Source organism: Urtica dioica, chromosome 4 (genome assembly GCF_054948205.1).
Source record: "Urtica dioica subsp. dioica isolate 48M chromosome 4, U.dioica_male_clone48M_v1_H2, whole genome shotgun sequence".
Classification (NCBI taxonomy): domain Eukaryota; kingdom Viridiplantae; phylum Streptophyta; class Magnoliopsida; order Rosales; family Urticaceae; genus Urtica; species Urtica dioica.
The window spans coordinates 14,822,885-14,842,191 of NC_142759.1; the positions used below are offsets into that span (position 1 = coordinate 14,822,885).

A 19,307-nucleotide genomic window follows, 5' to 3' on the forward strand; every position below is an offset into this window, starting at 1 on the left:
CTGATCATGACGTTTGATTGAGAACTGCTCAGTGCTTGCCTAAAAAATAGCAAAAGGGGGAGATTGTTGTTACGTTATAAGTTTGTTTTTTTTATTAGTGTAAGTTGTATGGAAATATGTCGGTCTTCATGCTCCAGCTTCTGGTAAGACATCCTTCCTCATGTGCGCAGGCAGTATTTCTGGCAAGTTTCCGGTGCTGCCAGATTGCCTCGCTGGTAATTTTATTGCGTTATATTCTTGCGAGAATGGGTAAGGAAACCCTAGATACATTTCCAGGATTGTACAGCTTCTATAAAAGCCATGTGCTTCCCCCTTAGCAGCCTCGGTGTTTTTTCAAAATACTTAGAGCTCCTAGACGTGCAAGACCTACGGATTGGGAGGCTTTGTGTTTTGATAAGAACGGTGTCATTCACCGAATACTATTCGAGAAGATTGAGTGTTTGAGTGATTTGGGTTCTGTGATTACGTGATTGAAGACTCACGTGCGTTTGAAGACTGAAGTCATCCGAGCATATGTGTTTGCTCGAAGAGTGGAATTGAGGAGGATCTCAAATTCAGGGGGAGTCCCTAGTCTAGGTATTCACTTATGGTAATAGTTTCTAGGGCTTTGATTTTGTGTTGTAATCATATAAGACCTTGCTTGTACTATTGAATACTATATAGTGAAATCATTTCCACTGGCAGAGTGCCCCCAGACGTAGGTGATATTGCACCGAACTGGGTAACCATATTGTGTGTCGTTTTTTATTGCACTGTTTATTGATTATCCATTATCTCTGTTCAAGCAAGTTGTCGGACACATTGTGTGCGACATCTTGTCTTTGTGACTAATCAGAATTTCAAGGACGTTTATGAAGAAATGGTATACCGACTTATTTTATAAGGATGAGATTCCTTGAGGTCTTGTGTATCACGTTTTGTTTTGGATAAGGTATGTTAAAAAAATTAGGAATATGTTTTGGATATGTTTTGGTATGATATGTCAAAAAAATATGATTTTATTTTGGATATGTTTTGCATATGATACGTCAAAAAATTAGGATTTAGTTTGGGATTTTGTTTTGGATATGATATGTCAATAAATTAGGATTTTTTTTAGAAATGTTTTGCATATAAAAGTTCTAAACTTCATATAAAAAACAATTTCAAAAGTTCTAAAATTTATAAAAAATAAAAATAAAAATAAAAATTCAAAAGTTCTCAACGTGATAAGATAACAAAATACAAAGTTCTCAATCCTTCCAAGTGCATGTCTTCGTGTTATGGTCCATACCATCATATTTGCCACGTTTACGGTGGATGGGTATTGATTGACTTTTAGCCTTTCTTGTTTACTTTTCTTTGGTCGACCGACTTGTTTCTTTTCAACTGATCCATCCACCATCATATTTTTGAATGTTCCACTGTTCTTCCTTCCCAACAGAATATATGGCTTCATTGTACATCTCAATCCAAGTCTCCTTCAAATAGAAGTGATTGCATAACGAGTAAACGTAGACACCTCGATTTTGGGCATATGCAATGGTAGCTCGCACGGGATGCCCAATTGTTGTAGTAGTCAGCAAGTGCATGTCTTCGCCATCAAATCTACATCAAAATCACTTCTTCCGTCTTTGACATGACACTCATATAGGCCAAGTCCATACAGATTGACGTATTGTGCCTTTTTATTTAGATTTGTGAGATCATTTTTTGCCACGTTGGTGTCAATTTTGTGTTCAATTTGTGAGCGATCTCTTCTCGATCGAAAAATCAAGTTTGGAGTATGAATCAAATGAACTCAAGCAATGCCGTGATTGGAAACGTTCTAGCATTTTTTTCGTTTTATTGTTAAAACTTTTTGCATTATTACTTGTTCAATTTGTTTGTCATTGTTGGTTCGTGCCTGGTTGGGGTATGTTTGTCCAAAACTGAAATAGGTCTATCATTTCTCAATTTCAAGACTAGTCTATATAATTTACCAAATTACAGTTAAGGCTGAAACTGGATCGGTTCGGTTCGGTTTCTTACATTTTTTATATCCGAATCCGAATATTCGGTTTTTAAAAATTCGGTCCAATATCTAGTCCAGTTTAGTCTAAAACCGAAATTCGGTTATCCAAATATTCGATTATCCGGTTTCTTAAATCCAATATCCGGTCCAGTATCCGTTTTTGAAAATTCGGTTATCTGATTCTTTAAATTTCGGATCCAGCTTTATATCCGATTTATACAAACCGGCTATCCAGTTTTTAGAAAACATATCTAGTTCTAAAATTATTACAATGATATAAATACGAGCACTACAACAAATACGACAATTACCGACGATTTTTTTCGTCGGTAATAATCCGATAATCGTCGCTAAATGTATTTAGTGACGATTATTATCGTCGCTAAATGTCCGTGCCTAAATATATTTAGCGACGATTTATTCGTCGCTAAATAATTACCGACGAGATTAGCGACGATAATTTCGTCCCTAAATGTTGTGACGAGAAGTTTTTTTTTATTTTGTGACAGAGAATTAGCTACGACTTTTTCGTCGCTAATTCGCGCGGGAAAATTTCCCGCGCGAATTAGCGACGACAAAGTCGTCGAATACGTTCAGTGTGTTAATAATTAGCGATGACTTTGTCGTTGCTAATTAGTATTATTATATTTTTTTCGTCGTTTATTATTAATTTTTTATGGTTTTTTGTTTATGAAATTCTAAGATGAAAAATCAAATAAAAACTACATTATATTATCCAAATCAATTTCAGGACAATTTCGTAAAATGTACCACTCAGCGAGCAATCGTATATTCTCATCTAAGCGTATCGTGGTCATCTTCCCGTAAGGCCGACAACTTGATGACTGAAACACCGATATCTCCCGTTCGACACCTTCGAAGTTAGACGTGACGTCTGTTCGTTGGGGCATGTTGAAACGATTCTCAACGCCTTCTAGATACCTTGAGCATAATGTCAATGCTTCGTCTACAACATAAGCTTCGGCAATTGAACCCTCTGGTCTAGCTCGATTACGCACAAAGTTCTTGAGCGTTCCAAGGTATCTCTCAAATGGATACATCCACCGCATATGAACTGTACCTCCGTTAATTGCCTCCTCCGGTAGATGCATTACCAAATGAACCATGATTGTGAAGAAATCAGGCGGGAAAATTCGTTCCAGCTTACACAATATAAGCTTCACATCCTCATGCGCCTTCTCAATGTCTGAAATTACCAGCGTTCTAGAGCAAATAAGTCTGAAGAAGTTGCAGAGCTCTATTATGGCATCTCGAATGGTTCGATCCAGAAAAAGGACGAATAGCATGAGCCAATAGGTGCTGCATAATCACGTGACAATCGTGAGACTTCAAACCCGTCAATCTCCCATCCGCGGTAACATTCTTCTTCAAATTCCCCGCAAAACCATCGGGAAATCTGACAGATCTCAAGAACTCAGTAAACCGCTTTCGTTCTGAAGGTGTCAGAGTGTATGACGACGGCGGTTTCATCCATCTATCTCCTTCTTGGTACAAATAAAGCTCGTGCCTTATGTTCCAGTCCGCCAAAGTCAACCGCGCCTTATCTGTGTCTTTCGTCTTCCCCTCGATGTTCAACAAGGTACCCAGAAGATTGTCGCATACATTCTTTTCTATATGCATTACATCGAGGTTATGCTTCAGCGTAAGACTCGACCAATAAGGCAACTCGAAGAAAATACTTTTCTTTGTCCAATTCAGCTCACTCGCATCGCGCTTTCTTTTCTTCCCGCTGAAGTCAGGGTGCTTCCTGGGGTTGCATCTCCCACTAATCGCAGTTGTCGAATTATGTCGCTCGCTGATTTTCTCACTGGTGGTGGTCGTTTCTCATTTCGTACCTTGTACAGTTTGCTCTTCCTCATCGGGTGTAACAACGGCAAGAATCGACGATGATCGCAGTAAACAATCTTGTTTCGAGCCTTGAAAGATGGTGTGTCGTTGTTACAGGTCGGACAAGCAAGGTACCCTTGACCACTCCATCCCGACAAACTGCTTCTCGTTGGAAAATTATTCACCATCCATAGAAGTACAGAAAACAACCTGAATAGCTCCGTCTGCAGGATGTCGCAGTACACCATCCTCCTTAATGCGTTCATTCTCGTGCCACTGCATCTCTAGAGCTGTGTGCCGACTCGCGTACAGTCGCTTAAGTCGATCTTTCAGTGGAAAGTAGCGCAACACTTTATGCGCAACTTTTTTTCCACTGTCTTTCTTCAGCCACCGGCTCTCATTACAAACTGGACACTCGTCTAGATTGGCGTTGTCCTTCCAAAACAACGTGCAATCGTGTTTGCAGACGTGAATCGACTCGTAACCCATACCAAATCGACGCAATTTCGCCTTTGCTTCATAGTGTGACTCTGGAATCGTGTTGCCGATCGGATGAGACTTTTTCAGTACTTTCAGTAGCTGATCAAACGACTTATTCGTCCACTTGTTCATCACTTTCAAATGCATCAACGTGACAACAAAGGAGAGTGACAAATACTCCGTACAACCCAGCCATAATTCTGCGTTCAGGTCGCTGAAAAGGTCATCGAACTGTCCACTCTGGTATTCTGCATTCGGGTCAATACTGTCATCGTCACCGTCTACGTCGTTGTGATCTAAGATATCGTGTACAGCATCAAACATCCCGCCTCCTCCTCTGTAATCCGTCTGATACTGCATTACGTCATTTTCTTCCTCCCCGTGAAAGTTCCACCTCGTGTAATTCCTCTTAAATCCTCTGATAAAGATATGATTCTCTATATCAGGAATTTTTTGCATCAACACGTTGTTACACCTCTTGCATGGACACTTAACTCGTCCTTCGACATTTACGTGTTGTCGGGCCAATGCCATGAACTCTGTAATGCCAGCCGTAAACTCAACTCTTAAACGTTGGTCCTCGATTATCCAATTCCTATTTGGATAACTCATTTTACCTATAGATTGAACATTTCAAAATTTAGTAGTTTTCGGATTTTATTTTATAATTTCACGATCCTACCGAAATTTCGGCAGAACCTCTCCTATAAACTTAACAACCCGGCATCAAGCCTTTAACTTTAAAACCTGCATAGAAACATCCTAAAACTAACAATAAATCCAACCTCAGTGGTTCGATTATTAAAATTCATAATCCATATCAACTAATTAATTTCACATCTGTAATCATTTCTAACAAGAATTAATCACAATTCCATTTAATTTACATAAACTAACTAATTGTTTTTACATGTTTTTACATAATTTTACCTAATATAAATATTTATAACTAATTTAAATATTTATACTTAATATTAAAATTTATAACTAATTTAAATATTTGTGTAAACAAAACTAATTTAAATATCTATAAAATTTATAAAAAATATATAACTAATTTATAACTAATTAATTCATTTATAATTTATAAAATTTATAACAAATATATAATTCTATAAATATAAATTATGTAAATATAACTAATTAAATCATTTACATTTATAACTAATTAATTCATTTATATTTATAACTAATATATAAATAAAGTTATATATATATAAATAACTAATATATATAACTAATATATTAATTCTATAAATAATTAATATATATATATATATAAAGTTATAAAAAAAAATAACTTACCGATCGAGATGTATGTTTGGGTGCGCGCGGGAAGGCGTCGGCGGGGAAGCGGACAAGGACGGCGTCGGCGGGGAAGCGGCTACGGCGTCGGCGGCAGAGCGGCGGAGTAGTGGCGGAGCGGCGGAGGAGCTGCAACAGGAGAGAGAGAGGTAAGGAGAGAGATGTGAGGAGAGAGAGAGAAGTGAGGAGAGAGAGACTTACCGGGGAGGACGAGGTCGACGTCGACGGCGTCGGCGGCACACGGCGGACGGACGGCGGAGAGGAGAAAAACAGAGAAAATGGCGATTTAGGTTAAGAAAACGAAATGGGGGAACTCGGTCGCGATCTGGTATTTAAAGACATTTAGCGACGACTAAATCGTCGCTAAATGATTACATTTCGTCGCTAAATGCACTTAAAAAACGAAATGATTTAGCGACGACTTCTTCGTCGCTAATAGTTGTTATCGTCGTCGCTAAATCATTTCGTTTTAATGCAATGGGAGAGATTTTTCCCTCTTTAAAATTCGTTAAAATTCGAAAATATTTAGCGACGAATAAATCGTCGCTAAATGTATAAAAAATATTTAGCGACGAGAAAATCGTCGCTAAATGTTTTCGTCTTAATTAAATTGGAGGGATTTTTCCCTCTTTAAAATTCGAAATTAATTCTACATTATTAGCGACGATAATATCGTCGCTAAATATTTTCACAAATCATTAGCGACGAATTTATCGTCGCTAAATATTTTCCCGCGAACTTAGCGACGACAAAAAAGGAATTAGCGACGATAAATTCGTCGCTAATTATCTTTGCCGCCAAACTTTAACATTTTTGGCACCAAAAAAACAGCGACGATATTATCGTCGCTAAAAGGGTGATTAGCGACGATTAAGTCGTCGCTAATAGTTTCGTCGCTAAACGTGGTATTTCTTGTAGTGGAGTACAAAACGAGTCATATAAAGCTCTAAAATAATAATCCATAGTCTAAAAAATAAAAAATAAAAGTTAGGTAAAAAATGTTGTGAAGTTTTTTTTTGTTTTTTTTCAAAATCATGGTCTAGGTGGTTGTGAAAGACCTATGTTTAATTATTTTTAATTTAATTTTTTAAATAAAAAAATTCGGTTATATAACCGATATCCAAATTTGTCTAAAATCAAATCCGATATCCGGTCCAGTTTTTGAAACCGGATCGGTTATCCGAATCCGAATTTCGGTTATCTGACGTGGCTCCAGATTTCGGTTTCGGTTCGGTTTGGATATCGGTTTTATTCGATTTTCGGTTCGGTTTTGTAGATCCCTAATTACAGTATTGCTATGTGTATGCCATCACAATTTTCATTCTTAACATGCCGATATGCAGATCCTACGTACACCGTCAAAAATACCCATTGTAGACCTTATTAGTGACATTATCCAATTTGTGAGTCTTACTTTCGTTACGAGTGCGTTAAAGTGTTTACGAGCATGAAATTATAGGTAAATTATTAACACCAACGGTAATATAATAATATAGTAATTTAAACAAACAAATTAAAAGAACATCATTCGAAATGTAGGTATATTATATATATGTAGAAAGAATAAAATCAATATGTAGTTTCGCAGCTGTACACTTTTTATATGTGTTAAGCCTTCTTAAACAAAATATAAACTTTATAATTATAACCCTCGTAAGTTCGTAAAGTTTCAAAAAAAAAAAAAACTCCAGTCACTCTCCGACCACTAAAATCACGAAACACGAATCACAGAGATCGCGAGCGACACGTCGTCAAGAGAATAATCAAGCCAGGTCGTCCACGTGGCAGAGCTCACGCCGCAGTTTACGGGATAAAAGCCGACACGCGTCCACGCAGAGATCAACCGCGGCGGCCAATGCGACGAACAGAGCCGCGTCGGGGGTGCAAGTCACGTGCTGGACTCCCACGTGGACCACCACGTGCCCGCCGACCGTGGACTCCATCACAAACCCCCCTCCGTCGCCGCCGTCAATGCAGAACCGCCCGCCCCTCCCGGCGCTGATGGTGGCCTCGGCGATGAGCGCGGCGGCGCCGGCGAGGCAGAACCTGAGGCCGATGGCGGCGGGGCCGCGTTGGCGCCAAGCCTCGAGGCGTCCCCAGGGCTTCCACGTGGCAGAGGAGGGGGCGTCGGGGCAGAGGATGAGCCACACGCCGGGGCTGGAGCGGGAGACTCGGCGGGAGTTCGGCGGCGAAGGGACGAAAGGGGTTGTGATTGAGGCCGCCGCCACCGGCGAGCCCGACAAGTCGTGCACCGTCACCATCCACCCCTTTCTCTCTCTTCCGCCGCCGATGGGTTTCTCTCTCAAACTTCTTGACCATCTTCTCATCTACTCGTGTTGTAATCTGACGGGAGCGACCTGTGATATATGCTAGTGTTTTATGAGGGAATACTCGATATTATTTCTGATACTCGAATGAGTCTTTTTATACAGGGAAGAGACGAATAAAATAACTTAAATACCATAATAAAAGCCTATTATTCCGATATCTTTACAGCCAAGATATTCGGAGCTAAACATGCCTAAAGACTCGGTAACTTAATTACCAGGCTAACTAATAGCAGAAAATAAAGAAACACTTAAAGGAATAACACGAAACAAGGCTCGCAGATCGCAGTTCGGAGCTCGCTCAACTCGCAGCTCGTCGATCGCTCAACTCCTCAGCGAGCTTTGCTCCAGCTCGCTCCTCAGCTCGCTCCTCAGTTCGCTCCTGCTTTCTCCAGCTCGCTCCAGCTCGCTGACGGAATTCTACACTCCCCCTCAAGCTCGCTTGTGGATGTCAAACAAGGCGAGCTTGGAACAATTGTTGGTGAAGAGTTGACGTGGCAATGGCTTGGTAAATATGTCAGCAGCTTGGTCTGTAGAACTCACATATAACAGGGAGATCACATTTTCTTCAATCTTCTCACTCAGAAAATGGCGATCAATTTCGACGTGTTTTGTTTTGTCATGCTGAACAGGGTCTTTAGTCATACTTATTGCTGACTTGTTGTCGCACAATATCTTCACTGGGCCATCTATCTTGATCTTCAAATCCTCGAGCAGCTTCTTTAGCCACATTCATTCACACACCCCATGCGCTAAAGATCTCAGCTCTGACTCAGCACTACTTTTGGCTACAACTGACTGCTTCTTGCTCCTCCAAGTGATCAGGTTTCCCCAGACAAATGAGCACATGCCTGAGGTTGATCTGGAGTCAGTCTTTGAGCCTGCCCAGTCTGCATCGCTGAAGACTTGGATCTCACAGCTTGATTGTTTCTTGAACATCAATCTCATTCCCGGTGTGGACTTGAGGTATCTGAGGATTCTCATTACAGCTTCCATGTGAATCTCTGAGGGGTCATTCATGAAGCGGCTTACCATGCTTACTGAGAAACTTATATCTGGTCTTGTGTGAGCCAGATAGATAAGCTTCCCAACAAGTCTTTGGTATTGACCCTTATCCATTATCTTCTCAGTGCTGCTCTTCAGTAGCTTCACAGTTGAATCCATTGGAGTCTCAGCAGGTTTGTGTTGGAATTGATCTAGGGTTTAAGAAAATAATTAACACTTCGGTAAGCGGCGGAATTTTAAAAAATTTCTTTTACAAGTAAAAACAGTTTTTTACTAACCTAGACAAAGTGCAAGTACATGTAATCAAAAACTAATATGAGCTAAGAAGTTTACTAACCTTTCTTGAAGCTTGATCTTTGAGAAGCTCTTAGAAAGTTGCAACGCTCGTCTCCCCTCGCAGCACGTCTCTCTTTCTTTCCTCGGCACCTCGAGCAACCACGAAAGTTTCTATCACTAAATCACTCGAAATAAAGGAATTAGTGAGTGGGCACTCTTAAACACTACGACTTAAGAACGAGTCTTGAAGTCGCAGAGCTAAACACTAGGTCGAGTGAGGACCTAGTTGCCAAAACAAGAAAAATCGAAAATAAACTAGAGAGAGAGAAAGGAAGGGGCGGCCAAGTCTAGAGAGAGAAGCTCTCAATCTCTAAAACTTTGGATGAATGAAAAGTGTGGAATGAGGCTCATATTTATAGGAGAGGTCTCACATTCAATAAGGTAATTTCCTCTTCTATAGAATATCACATATTCATGAGCCAATTTCCCTTTTTTTCTCTTGAGATGCTCGGCCAAGGTAGGCTTCATTAAGCCTTGGATTTGTTTCCTTTTTGGTTCCTTGCCTTGCTTCTTTCTCATCTTGGGCGCCTACCTCATTTCCCTTAGAGGAAATTTGTTTCCTCTTTTTCTTTTGGCAAGTATCTTCATACATTTATGCACAAAATATTCTCTCTATCTCTTGGGTATGTTGGGCGCCTATCTCATTCAAGAAAGGCCTTCTAGAAGCTTTTCCACTTGTTCATGACAACATGAAAAAGACCCATTAAGAATTTTCAATAAAATCCTTATGAAATGAAATTAATTCACAAGGCCCAATGATCAAGTCATGGCCGAGTGACATTTAGTCATCAAATGAACTTGTCAAAAAAATTTATTGACATTCATTTCATCCTATGTCTCAAAAGACAAAAATACCCTTTTGACAATTTTCGTTCTTGTTTTGACTTAGCTTCCAGTTTAACTATTCCTACTCGATGTGATTCGTGACAGTGACCTCATGGACCCAAATGAACAAAGCTTGAGCTAAACACTTGGACTCAAAAGTTCACAAACCTTTTCCAAGTTTAGCTTAATGCCAATTGACTCCACTAAAGAGTTGACACTGAAAATCTCCCGGTTCAAATGAATTTATTTTCTACTCAAGAATTCAACCTCATTATGATGAGCGGATCCACTGAATATTATCTATGTTTACCCTTCATGAATGTCATCAGCTAGTCGGGATTTACTAAATTACCATTTTACCCTTCTAGCTGTTATTTCCTCAACTCCTTTGTCGCTTGTGAATAAGTTAGAAACAATGTATTGACGAGGAGCTAACAAGTCACATTGTTTCATCCAAAAGAGTCAGGACTCAATTTGGACACTGGCCAGTTCATTTATTCACACTCCAAGGAACAAAGCATGAGGTGACATACATTGCATTTCAGCAATCTTGTACATGAATTCCATATCTATGAGAACTTCACAAAGTTACTCATGACATTCTCACAACTTAGTACTTCACCAATAGGCCCTGTTCGGAATCACATAGTGAGTCCGAACTCTGACTTTCTCAAATGGGAATACGTAAGCTGTGAAATGGCATGTCTCATTTCAGGATTAAGGTAAGCATGATGCAATTCATACATAGTGACTTCGAGACATAAGAGGTGAAATGGTTTGTTCTTATCTTGTCTCTAGAAGTGCACTGGTCAATTCAATACCTTCGGAAGGTACCTAGAAGAACTATAGAGTCTCCAACTCTCAATGCCTCATAACCAGACATCATAGATTCTTCTAACAATCGTACTGAGGTCAATAGTCCTTTGACCCTAAGATTGCGAATATATCGTTTTAAGCAAACTACGAAGAGTTTGTTCATGCAAATCTACATTTGTCTCTTCGTAAGTTGTTAAGTTTGTTTATGGACTAAAAGACTAAGGTTTTATCATAAAGCTTCAAACAAAGAAAGAAGATTGAATGAACGTTTCAACTTTTTATTAATGAATAAGCAATTACAAGCAAGAGTCTTCGTAAGACTATATGACATCAAATGTACATAAAAGACACTACTACTCTTCTTGTGGGCACCATTGACAACAGTTTGCACCCCAGCATACCTGTGTCTTTGAGCAGATCCAGTGTATACTTCCTCTAAGACACTGAGATTCCAATCTTGGACCTCGCTACTTCCATGCCGAGTAAATACCTCAATTCTCCAAGATCTTTGACTTCAAACTCAGTAGCCAGAACACGTTTGACCTTCATGATCTCTTCTTCATCATCACCGGTGAGGATTATATCATCCTCATAAACATTGAGGATGGTACATTTTCCCTGAGCTGAATGCTTGGTGAACAAGGTGTGATCTGCATGGTTTTGGCTGAACTGGCAGCTCTTGAGGACTCTAGTGAAGCGCCCAAACCAGGCTCGTGGACTCTGTTTGAGTCCATAGATGGACTTGTGGAGGTGAAAGACCTTGCTTCCATGATCACCTTCAAATCCCGGGGGCAAGTCCATGAACACTTCTTCCTCCAGTGTGCCATTAAGGAAGGCATTTTTGACATCTAACTGGTACAATGGCCAATCCAAGTTTGACGCAATGGACATAATGACCCTGATTGTATTCAGTTTAGCCACAGGTGCAAATGTCTCTTGGTAGTCAATTCCATAGGATTGAGTATATCCCTTGGCTACAAGTTGAGCTTTGTACCTTTCAATGGAGCCATCTGACTTGTATTTGGCCGTGAACAGCCATCGGCACCCCACTGTTCTCTTTCCTCTTGGCAGTTCCTCAATGCTCCAGGTCTTGTTTTTCTCTAGGGCTTCTATCTCCTCCATTGCAGCTTTTCTCCATTCAGGGATTGACATTGCTTCCTGAATTGTATCTGGTGTGGTGACTTGATCCAGTTGAGTCAGGAAGGCTTGATACTTGCTGGAGAGATTTCCATAGTAGATGTAGTCTTCGATCTGGTATGGACCACATGCTCTTGATGGCTTTCTCAAGGCAATGGGAAGATCAGGACCTGTTTCACTGTCAATTGTACTATTTGCAGGTATTTCAGGACTAATGTTACCTTGAGTCGACTCATCTGTGATGTTGATTAAGGATCGATCAGGTGATGTCTCATAGGAGTGCTGAAGTGTGTGTGTCTCTTGTGGTATCTGATCTTGGTGAGATTCATCTGTGAGGTGTGGCTCTTGTTGTGGATCTGGTATGGTGTCTATGATGTTTAGGGTAGTAGGCATGGACTGAGTGTGGTGGATTGGTGTGCTTGGGGTTTCTATGAGTCCTTCAGAGGAGTCATAGTATGGTGTGGTCTCATGGAAGGTAACATCATAGGAAATATAGGTTTTCTTGTTTTGAGGTGAGTAGCACTTGTATCCCTTTTGAGTGGAAGAATAACCAATGAAGATACATTTGATGGACCTAGGATCCAATTTGCTGTGATCATATGTGTGTACAAAGACAGAGCATCCAAAGACTTTAGGTGAGATTGTGGATATGAGCCTAGTTGTTGGAAAGGATTCTCTCAGTTTTTCACATGGGGATTTGAATTCTAGGACTCTTGAGGGCATCCTATTGATGAGGTATGTGGCAGTTAGAATGGCTTCTCCCCAGAGGTATTTTGGTACATGTGAGGTAAACATAAGGGATCTAGCTATTTCTAATAGGTGTCTGTTTTTTCTTTCAGCAATGCCATTTTGTTGAGGTGTTTAGACACACGAGCTAAGGTGAATGATGCCCTGAGATTCAAAGTAAGTGTTGAGTTATGCATTGAAATAATCTTTGGCATTATCTGAATGTATAATCTGTATGTCTGTGGTGAACTGGTTTTTTATCATTTTGTGAAACTGGATGATGATTGAGCTAGCCTCAGATTTGTCTTTCATAAGGTATACCCAACTTATTCTAGTGTGGTCATCAATGAGGGTTAGGAACCATCTAGCACCATTTAGATTTTTTACTCTTGAGGGACCCCAAATGTCACTATGTAAAACAGAAAACGGTTTTGATGGGACATATTGCTTAGGGTTATAAGAGCTACGAGTATGCTTAGATAGTTGACACACATCACACTGAAACAAATTTATATCTTTATTGATAAATAATTTTGGAAACATTTTCTTGAGGTACATGAAATTTGGGTGTCCTAAGTGATAGTGATGCAACATAATCTCTATCTGCTTCAGAGAAGGTTGACTTATTATTGAGGATTGAAGCTGAGGCAATTTTGCTGGTCTCGGAGCTTGTCTTGATGAGGTAGAGTCCACCACACATTTCAGCACTGCCAATCGTCATCCCTGATTTCTTTTCCTGAATTTCACAAGACACATCATCAAAGATAGTTAGGCAACATGAGTCCTTATTTACCTTATAAACAGATAGTAAATTGCAGTGTAACTTAGGTACATGTAATACAGAACTCGGTGTGAGTTGATTGGTGATTTTTACTGAACCAATCCCAGCTACCAAGGCCTTTGATCCATCGGCTATTGTGACATACAAATTCTCATTACACGGTGTATAATTGGTGAATAGATGGAAACTGCTTGACATGTGATCTGATGCCCCAGAATCCATTATCCACACAATTGAGAGATTAGTAGTCACATGGTATGCTGTTAAGGCTTGAATAGCCTCATGTATTGTACCTTTTTGAGCAATCAGTCCGGTTGTAGGCGAGTCACCTTGTTGGCTAGCTTTTCTGATGAGGCATGTGAGCATTTCAAGCTGCTCAGGACTGAAGGGGCTGAAGGATGCTGAATTGGCTTGAGTCTCCTGGTCTCTTGAGTACCTTGAAGGCTTCCAGTTTGCAGGTTTGCCATGAATCTCCCAGCATGTCTCACGTGTGTGTCCTGGCTTCTTGCAGTGCTCACAGTAGGGTCTTCCTTTTTTGGTCTTGTTGTAGGGTGCCTTAGCAGCCAGGGCCTGAGACTCTTCGTGAGCTATCAAGACAGAGGCATCATGAGGACTTGGAGAGGATTGGGGTGCAGTCATCATGAGCTTTCTACGGCTTTCTTCATGTCTGACCATTGAAAAAGCCTCACGAAGAGTTGGCAGTGGCTTGATGCTCAAGATTCTCCCTCTGACCTCGTCTAGCTCCTTGGTGAGACCTGATAAGAGCTTGAATACACGCTTGGTTTCCAAGATCTTTGCATAGAGCAGCGAGTCTTCAGGGCAGTTCCACCTGTGTTGATCATATACATCGATTCTTTGCCATAATCTTGTCAGTGTGCTATAATATTGAGTAACAGAAGCATCCCCCTGTTTTGAGTCATGAAGAAGGTTTTCTGTCTCAAATAGCTCCGATGTGTTTTCTGAATCTGAAAAAGTGATACGAGCAGCTTCCCAAATTTCAGATGCAGTAGAGTAAAGCAAGAAATTTTCACCTATCTCAGGCATCATAGAATTAACAAGCCATGACATGACCATGCTATTCTCAGCCTTCCAAGTCTTGAATTTTGGATCATCTTTCTTCGGGGCTTTGGCTTCTCCGGTGAGGTGATCGTCTTTGCTGCGACCACAGATGAACATTTGGACAGACTGTGACCATTGAAGATAGTTTTGGCCATTGAGCTTGTGACTGGTGATGGTGTGAGGGTTTTGATCGGCCATGGAGGTGTTTAGGGAAGGTGTTTCAGATGATGACGCTAGGGCGTGTGATTGACCATATTTAGTCATTTTCTGGATCGAGGTTAACACTGCTCTGATACCATATAGAATTGAGGCTAGTGTTTTATGAGGGAATACTCGATATTATTTCTGATACTCGAATGAGTCTTTTTATACAGGGAAGAGACGAATAAAATAAATTAAATACCATAATAAAAGCCTATTATTCCGATATCTTTACAGCCAAGATATTCGGAGCTAAACATGCCTAAAAACTCGGTAACTTAATTACCAGGCTAACTAATAGCAGAAAATAAAGGAACACTTAAAGGAATAACACGAAACAAGGCTCGCAGATCGCAGTTCGGAGCTCGCTCAACTCGCAGCTCGCAGATCGCTCAACTCTTCAGCGAGCTTTGCTCCAGCTCGCTCCTGCTTGCTCCAGCTCGCGCCAGCTCGCTGACGGAATTCTACAATTAGTTAATAATATACGACCTTGGGAAGCCTGACGTTTTCGTTAGTAAATAAGTTGCATGTGATAGGGTGGCAAAATATAAAACATATAATAAGAGGTAACATGTCCCTTATAAAAAAAATAATAAGAGGTAATATGTATACATATGTGTAATAAGTATCACTTTATATTTTTTGTATTAATGTGCATATATATATATATATATATATATATATATATATATATATTATGTATGTACTTTGATTCACTTTTAAATATGAAGAAGTTTAAAATATGATTACTTTAATACAACTCTTAAAATTAGTATACAGGTGAAATGTTTGAGAAATCGCAACGTCGAACATTAGAGATCATACGAATCTAAAATATACTAAAAATATACTAACCAGCCCTAAGGCGCTAATCATATTCAATTTGGGGTCTGTTTCCACGACTATATGTTAGATTTTTTATGATATTTTTCAAATTGACCTAATGATAACATGCAAGAGAGAGCGACAAAGTTAATTTACATGCATATATTATGCGCAGAGCGGACCACGAAATTGCTTTTAAGTGAGTCCCAACTTCACAGTGGATCGAACCTTTGCTTGATGTAAAAAGAAAAAACATAATTAGAAATAGGTGATACAAGTTCTCATGTATCTAATGTATCCACCATATGTATAAATAGGTGATACAAGTTCATATCAAATAATTAGAAATAACATTCAAAGTCTCGGAACTCTCTCTCATTTCCGACATTTTTCCTCTTTATTTCTACAGATAGTGTGGCAGAAAATATGCCTTCACGTTCACAAACATTTTCCCAATCTCTGTCCATGGCCAAAACGAAACGACAAAAGACCAATTCATGCAAATATCGTTTTTAAGAATCATGGCAGGGAATCCGAGTCATTCACAAGAACGCAGAAAATAACAGCTGCCGTGTGTTGAATTCAAGCAACGTAGTACAATGGATTAGGAAGCTTAAACGACCTACGAGCTAATGCGAAACCCGTCAGGTCGCTCCACTGGTCTCCTGAGCTTCCGTAAATGGTGTAACCCTCGTTTATGAGCTCCGATCTCTTCTCGGATTTGTAGACGGTGGCCGGTATGTGTTGATCTGACGGTCCTCTGTGTAAGATAAACGAAGAACGCGTCACAAATTGGGTTGTTTTTGTTTTGGGGACTCTAGGCACTGAAATAATTGGTTGTGTTGTATTGTTTACCTTAATAACAGCTTCTCCCAGTTTGTGTAACCTGAAAAACGGAGGTTTTGCTCTGTCGCGTTTCGTTGAAACTCGCTCCGTCCAGTCAAGAGAACTATCTTGAACCCCATTCCTTGTAGTTCCTTATACAGACTCAAACTTGAAGGCAGAGCCGGTGCCTCGGCCGAATTCACCCAATCGTCATAGCTCTTCTCGTCAAAAGACCTAAATAGAGTGAACATGGTAACCAACCTGATTTTCTAAATATTTGCCCACATATCGTGAAAGTTTGGGTCTAAGGAATAATAAGATTCACTAATGAACCCTGTAAGAATCTACTATCATATTACTAATGACTCTATCAGACACATCTTAACATTCTTAACATGGTAATGTTGGATTGTGAAATCAAACATTCATCAACCCTCACTGCCCGTCCACAAGTCAACTTAGCACATACCAATTCTAATACTAGCTCTTTGTTTTGAGAAAAAAGACGCATAAATTTCCGGTGTATCTTTAAATTTCTAGTAAAAGGCATATATATTGCATTGAAAATGAATAAAAACCTTAACAAAAATAAGGAAAAAAACAAGTAATCTTTCTATGTCACTCTTTACCCAAACATTTCCAAAGAGTCACAGCAAAAGATAATCATAACAGAACAAAATATTTAATGCTGATAGAATTTTGATCATATCATGATTAGAGCCAAGCTTTGAAAAGTTAGGGGCCGTTTGATTATGTTTTCTGTTCACGTTTTCTGTTTTCTTATTCTAAATTCTAGAAAACAGTTTTAGAAAAACTGTTTGGTTATGAATTTAGAAAACAGATTTAGAATCATGTTTCTGTTTTCTTTGAAATTTGTTTAGAAAACATAAAACAATGAAAACTTGTTTTCTATTTTATCTCTATACAATTGAATGGAAAACATAATCAAACAACATTTAAAATATTCTGAAACGTAATTCTAAATCTGTTTTTTAAATTTAAAAATTAAAATAAAAAAACAGAATTTAAAAACAGAAAACGAGTTTAGAAAACTAAATCAAACGGTCCCTTATTATCTCAACCGGTCTTTGGGGCGGCAATCACATCATGTGTCCGAAATATCTTGGATACTAGGGCGGCGCAAAAAAACCGTAAAAACCGTAAACCGGACCGGACCGGTGATTTTTAAACCGCCGGTCCGGTTTAAAACGGTTTTTTTTTCCCCAGTCCGGTCCGGTCCGGTTTACTCAATGCAAACGGTCCGGTCCGGTTTTTTTTTTTTTAAAAACCGTTAAACCGGACCGGACCGGTTTATTTATAAAAAAAAATAAAAAAAATTAATTAATGTCCAATTAGCCAAATTAGGCATTTGTGCATGTATTTAACTCCCATATATGACTATATGTTTGTGTTTTGGTGGAAAATTAATGGTTTTTTTTAAAAAAAATTATGTAAAACGGTTCAAAACGGTCCGGTTTGGTCCGGTCTAAACGGTTCAAAACGGTCCGGTCCGGTTTAGATGATTTAAAACGGTCCGGTCCGGTCCGGTTTTTACAGATTTTTGGTCCGGTCCGGTTTGGGTTTTTTTGAACCGTTTTGAACGGTCCGGTCCGGTTTTTTTGCCGGTTTTGGACCGGACCGGACCGTGCACAGGCCTATTGGATACCAACGAAAATCACATTGCATTATCAACAACCTGAGGATATGATATCTACAAAAGTATTTCCTAAAATCTTCGCTAAATTCAAGAACTACATGTATTCATTCACTTACTTAAAAAACCCACGAGCCTCGTAATAAGGAAAGTTGGACAACAAGGTCTCGTCGATGTCAAAAATCCAGGCGTTCTTTCCGTTCCCGTCATCTCGACCGATCTAGCGAAAGCGAGAGAGTCGGCGGCGACGAACTCCGAGTCGGATCGGAACCGGTTTCCGGTGACGTAATCAACAACGTAATCCTTGCATCTGGCCGGAATGGTGGCCCAGAATCCGGCGTCGTTGGTCTCAACGGAGAATCTCCAGCTGTCGCAGTACAGAAGGTCGTCGTCGAGGACTACGACGGGGTTTCTCCGCGAGAGTTTGATTACGCTTTGGGAAGAAGCGATCGAGATTTGGTCGATGAAGAGGAAGAAAACGATTAATATCCCGACGATATTTATGGCCGCCATTGATGGGGAACTGGAGAACCGGAGCGACGCTCTCCCGGATTTTCTCTCTCGCGACGACGACGATGAGAGAAAGAGAAAAAGATAAGGATATGTCGACCTATGGTTGTTATTTGTTATGGGTCGACTTGGACCAATAATACAACCAATAATACAATTCTCTCAAACGGCAGCGTTTAGGCTAGGCATTTGAGATGAGAAATTTTATTTTGTGTACCTAGAGAAATATTAAAAATAAATCCATTAATTTTGAAAAATCTCAAAAATTGGACTTTTTAACCAATTTCGGACTAAAATGTTCATCAAATCAAATAAACACAATTTACACTTCTCTCTCTCTCTCATCACATTCAAAACTCTTTTCTTTCTTTCACACCAAAATTCCGAAAAAAAACCGACCAATTCTGACGAGCTCCGACCGATTCCGAGTGCTTCCAATGAAGTCCGACACTCTTCATTCGGTGCTCAACGTTCTTCAAGCCTGACATTCGGCGTTCAACGTACCATCACTCAAAATAACGAAAAAGGTAAGACTTCAACTTTTTTATTTTCATGTTTTTATTGTTGATGGATAGTTTTAATGGTGATTAGACTGATAAGATCATATAATTTGATGATATCTCAGTAAATTAGGATTTAGTTTTGGATATATTT

At 39.6% G+C, this 19,307-nt stretch overlaps 2 protein-coding genes and 1 pseudogene across 3 annotated transcripts; all 3 read right to left on the bottom strand.

Annotated features, from left to right (window-relative positions):
- Nucleotides 1-7,389: 7,389 nt before the first annotated feature.
- On the bottom strand, nucleotides 7,390-7,953 carry LOC149400742 (uncharacterized). Its single transcript, XM_089610497.1, has one exon. The coding sequence runs from the start codon at nucleotides 7,951-7,953 to the stop codon at nucleotides 7,390-7,392; it is 564 nt and encodes a 187-aa protein (XP_089466623.1).
- Nucleotides 7,954-11,370: 3,417 nt separating this feature from the next.
- Nucleotides 11,371-14,755, bottom strand: LOC149400743 (uncharacterized). The gene is made up of 4 exons (XM_089610498.1): nucleotides 13,873-14,755; nucleotides 13,673-13,782; nucleotides 13,355-13,534; nucleotides 11,371-12,603 (listed from the first exon to the last, which is right to left on the bottom strand). The coding sequence occupies exons 1-4, from the start codon at nucleotides 14,753-14,755 to the stop codon at nucleotides 11,371-11,373; spliced, it is 2,406 nt and encodes an 801-aa protein (XP_089466624.1).
- A 1,264-nt stretch (nucleotides 14,756-16,019) lies between these two features.
- On the bottom strand, nucleotides 16,020-18,789 carry LOC149400744 (acid phosphatase 1-like; annotated as a pseudogene). Its single transcript, XR_016296346.1, has 3 exons — nucleotides 18,263-18,789; nucleotides 16,520-16,723; nucleotides 16,020-16,424 (listed from the first exon to the last, which is right to left on the bottom strand). The product of XR_016296346.1 is annotated as an acid phosphatase 1-like (transcript).
- Between the last annotated feature and the right edge of the window lie 518 nt (nucleotides 18,790-19,307).

What these genes read in the sequence shown, in the direction of transcription:
- LOC149400742 (XM_089610497.1), bottom strand. Translation starts at nt 7,953, where the DNA reads ATGAGAAGATGGTCAAGAAGTTTGAGAGAGAAACCCATCGGCGGCGGA.
- LOC149400743 (XM_089610498.1), bottom strand. Translation starts at nt 14,755, where the DNA reads ATGTTCATCTGTGGTCGCAGCAAAGACGATCACCTCACCGGAGAAGCC. An exon ending in TGGTAGCTGGGATTGGTTCA is followed by an intron (nt 13,535 to 13,672) that starts GTAAAAATCACC and finishes TGTGAAATTCAG; the next exon opens with GAAAAGAAATCAGGGATGAC. An exon ending in TTAGGACACCCAAATTTCAT is followed by an intron (nt 12,604 to 13,354) that starts GTACCTCAAGAA and finishes TCCACTCAAAAG; the next exon opens with GGATACAAGTGCTACTCACC.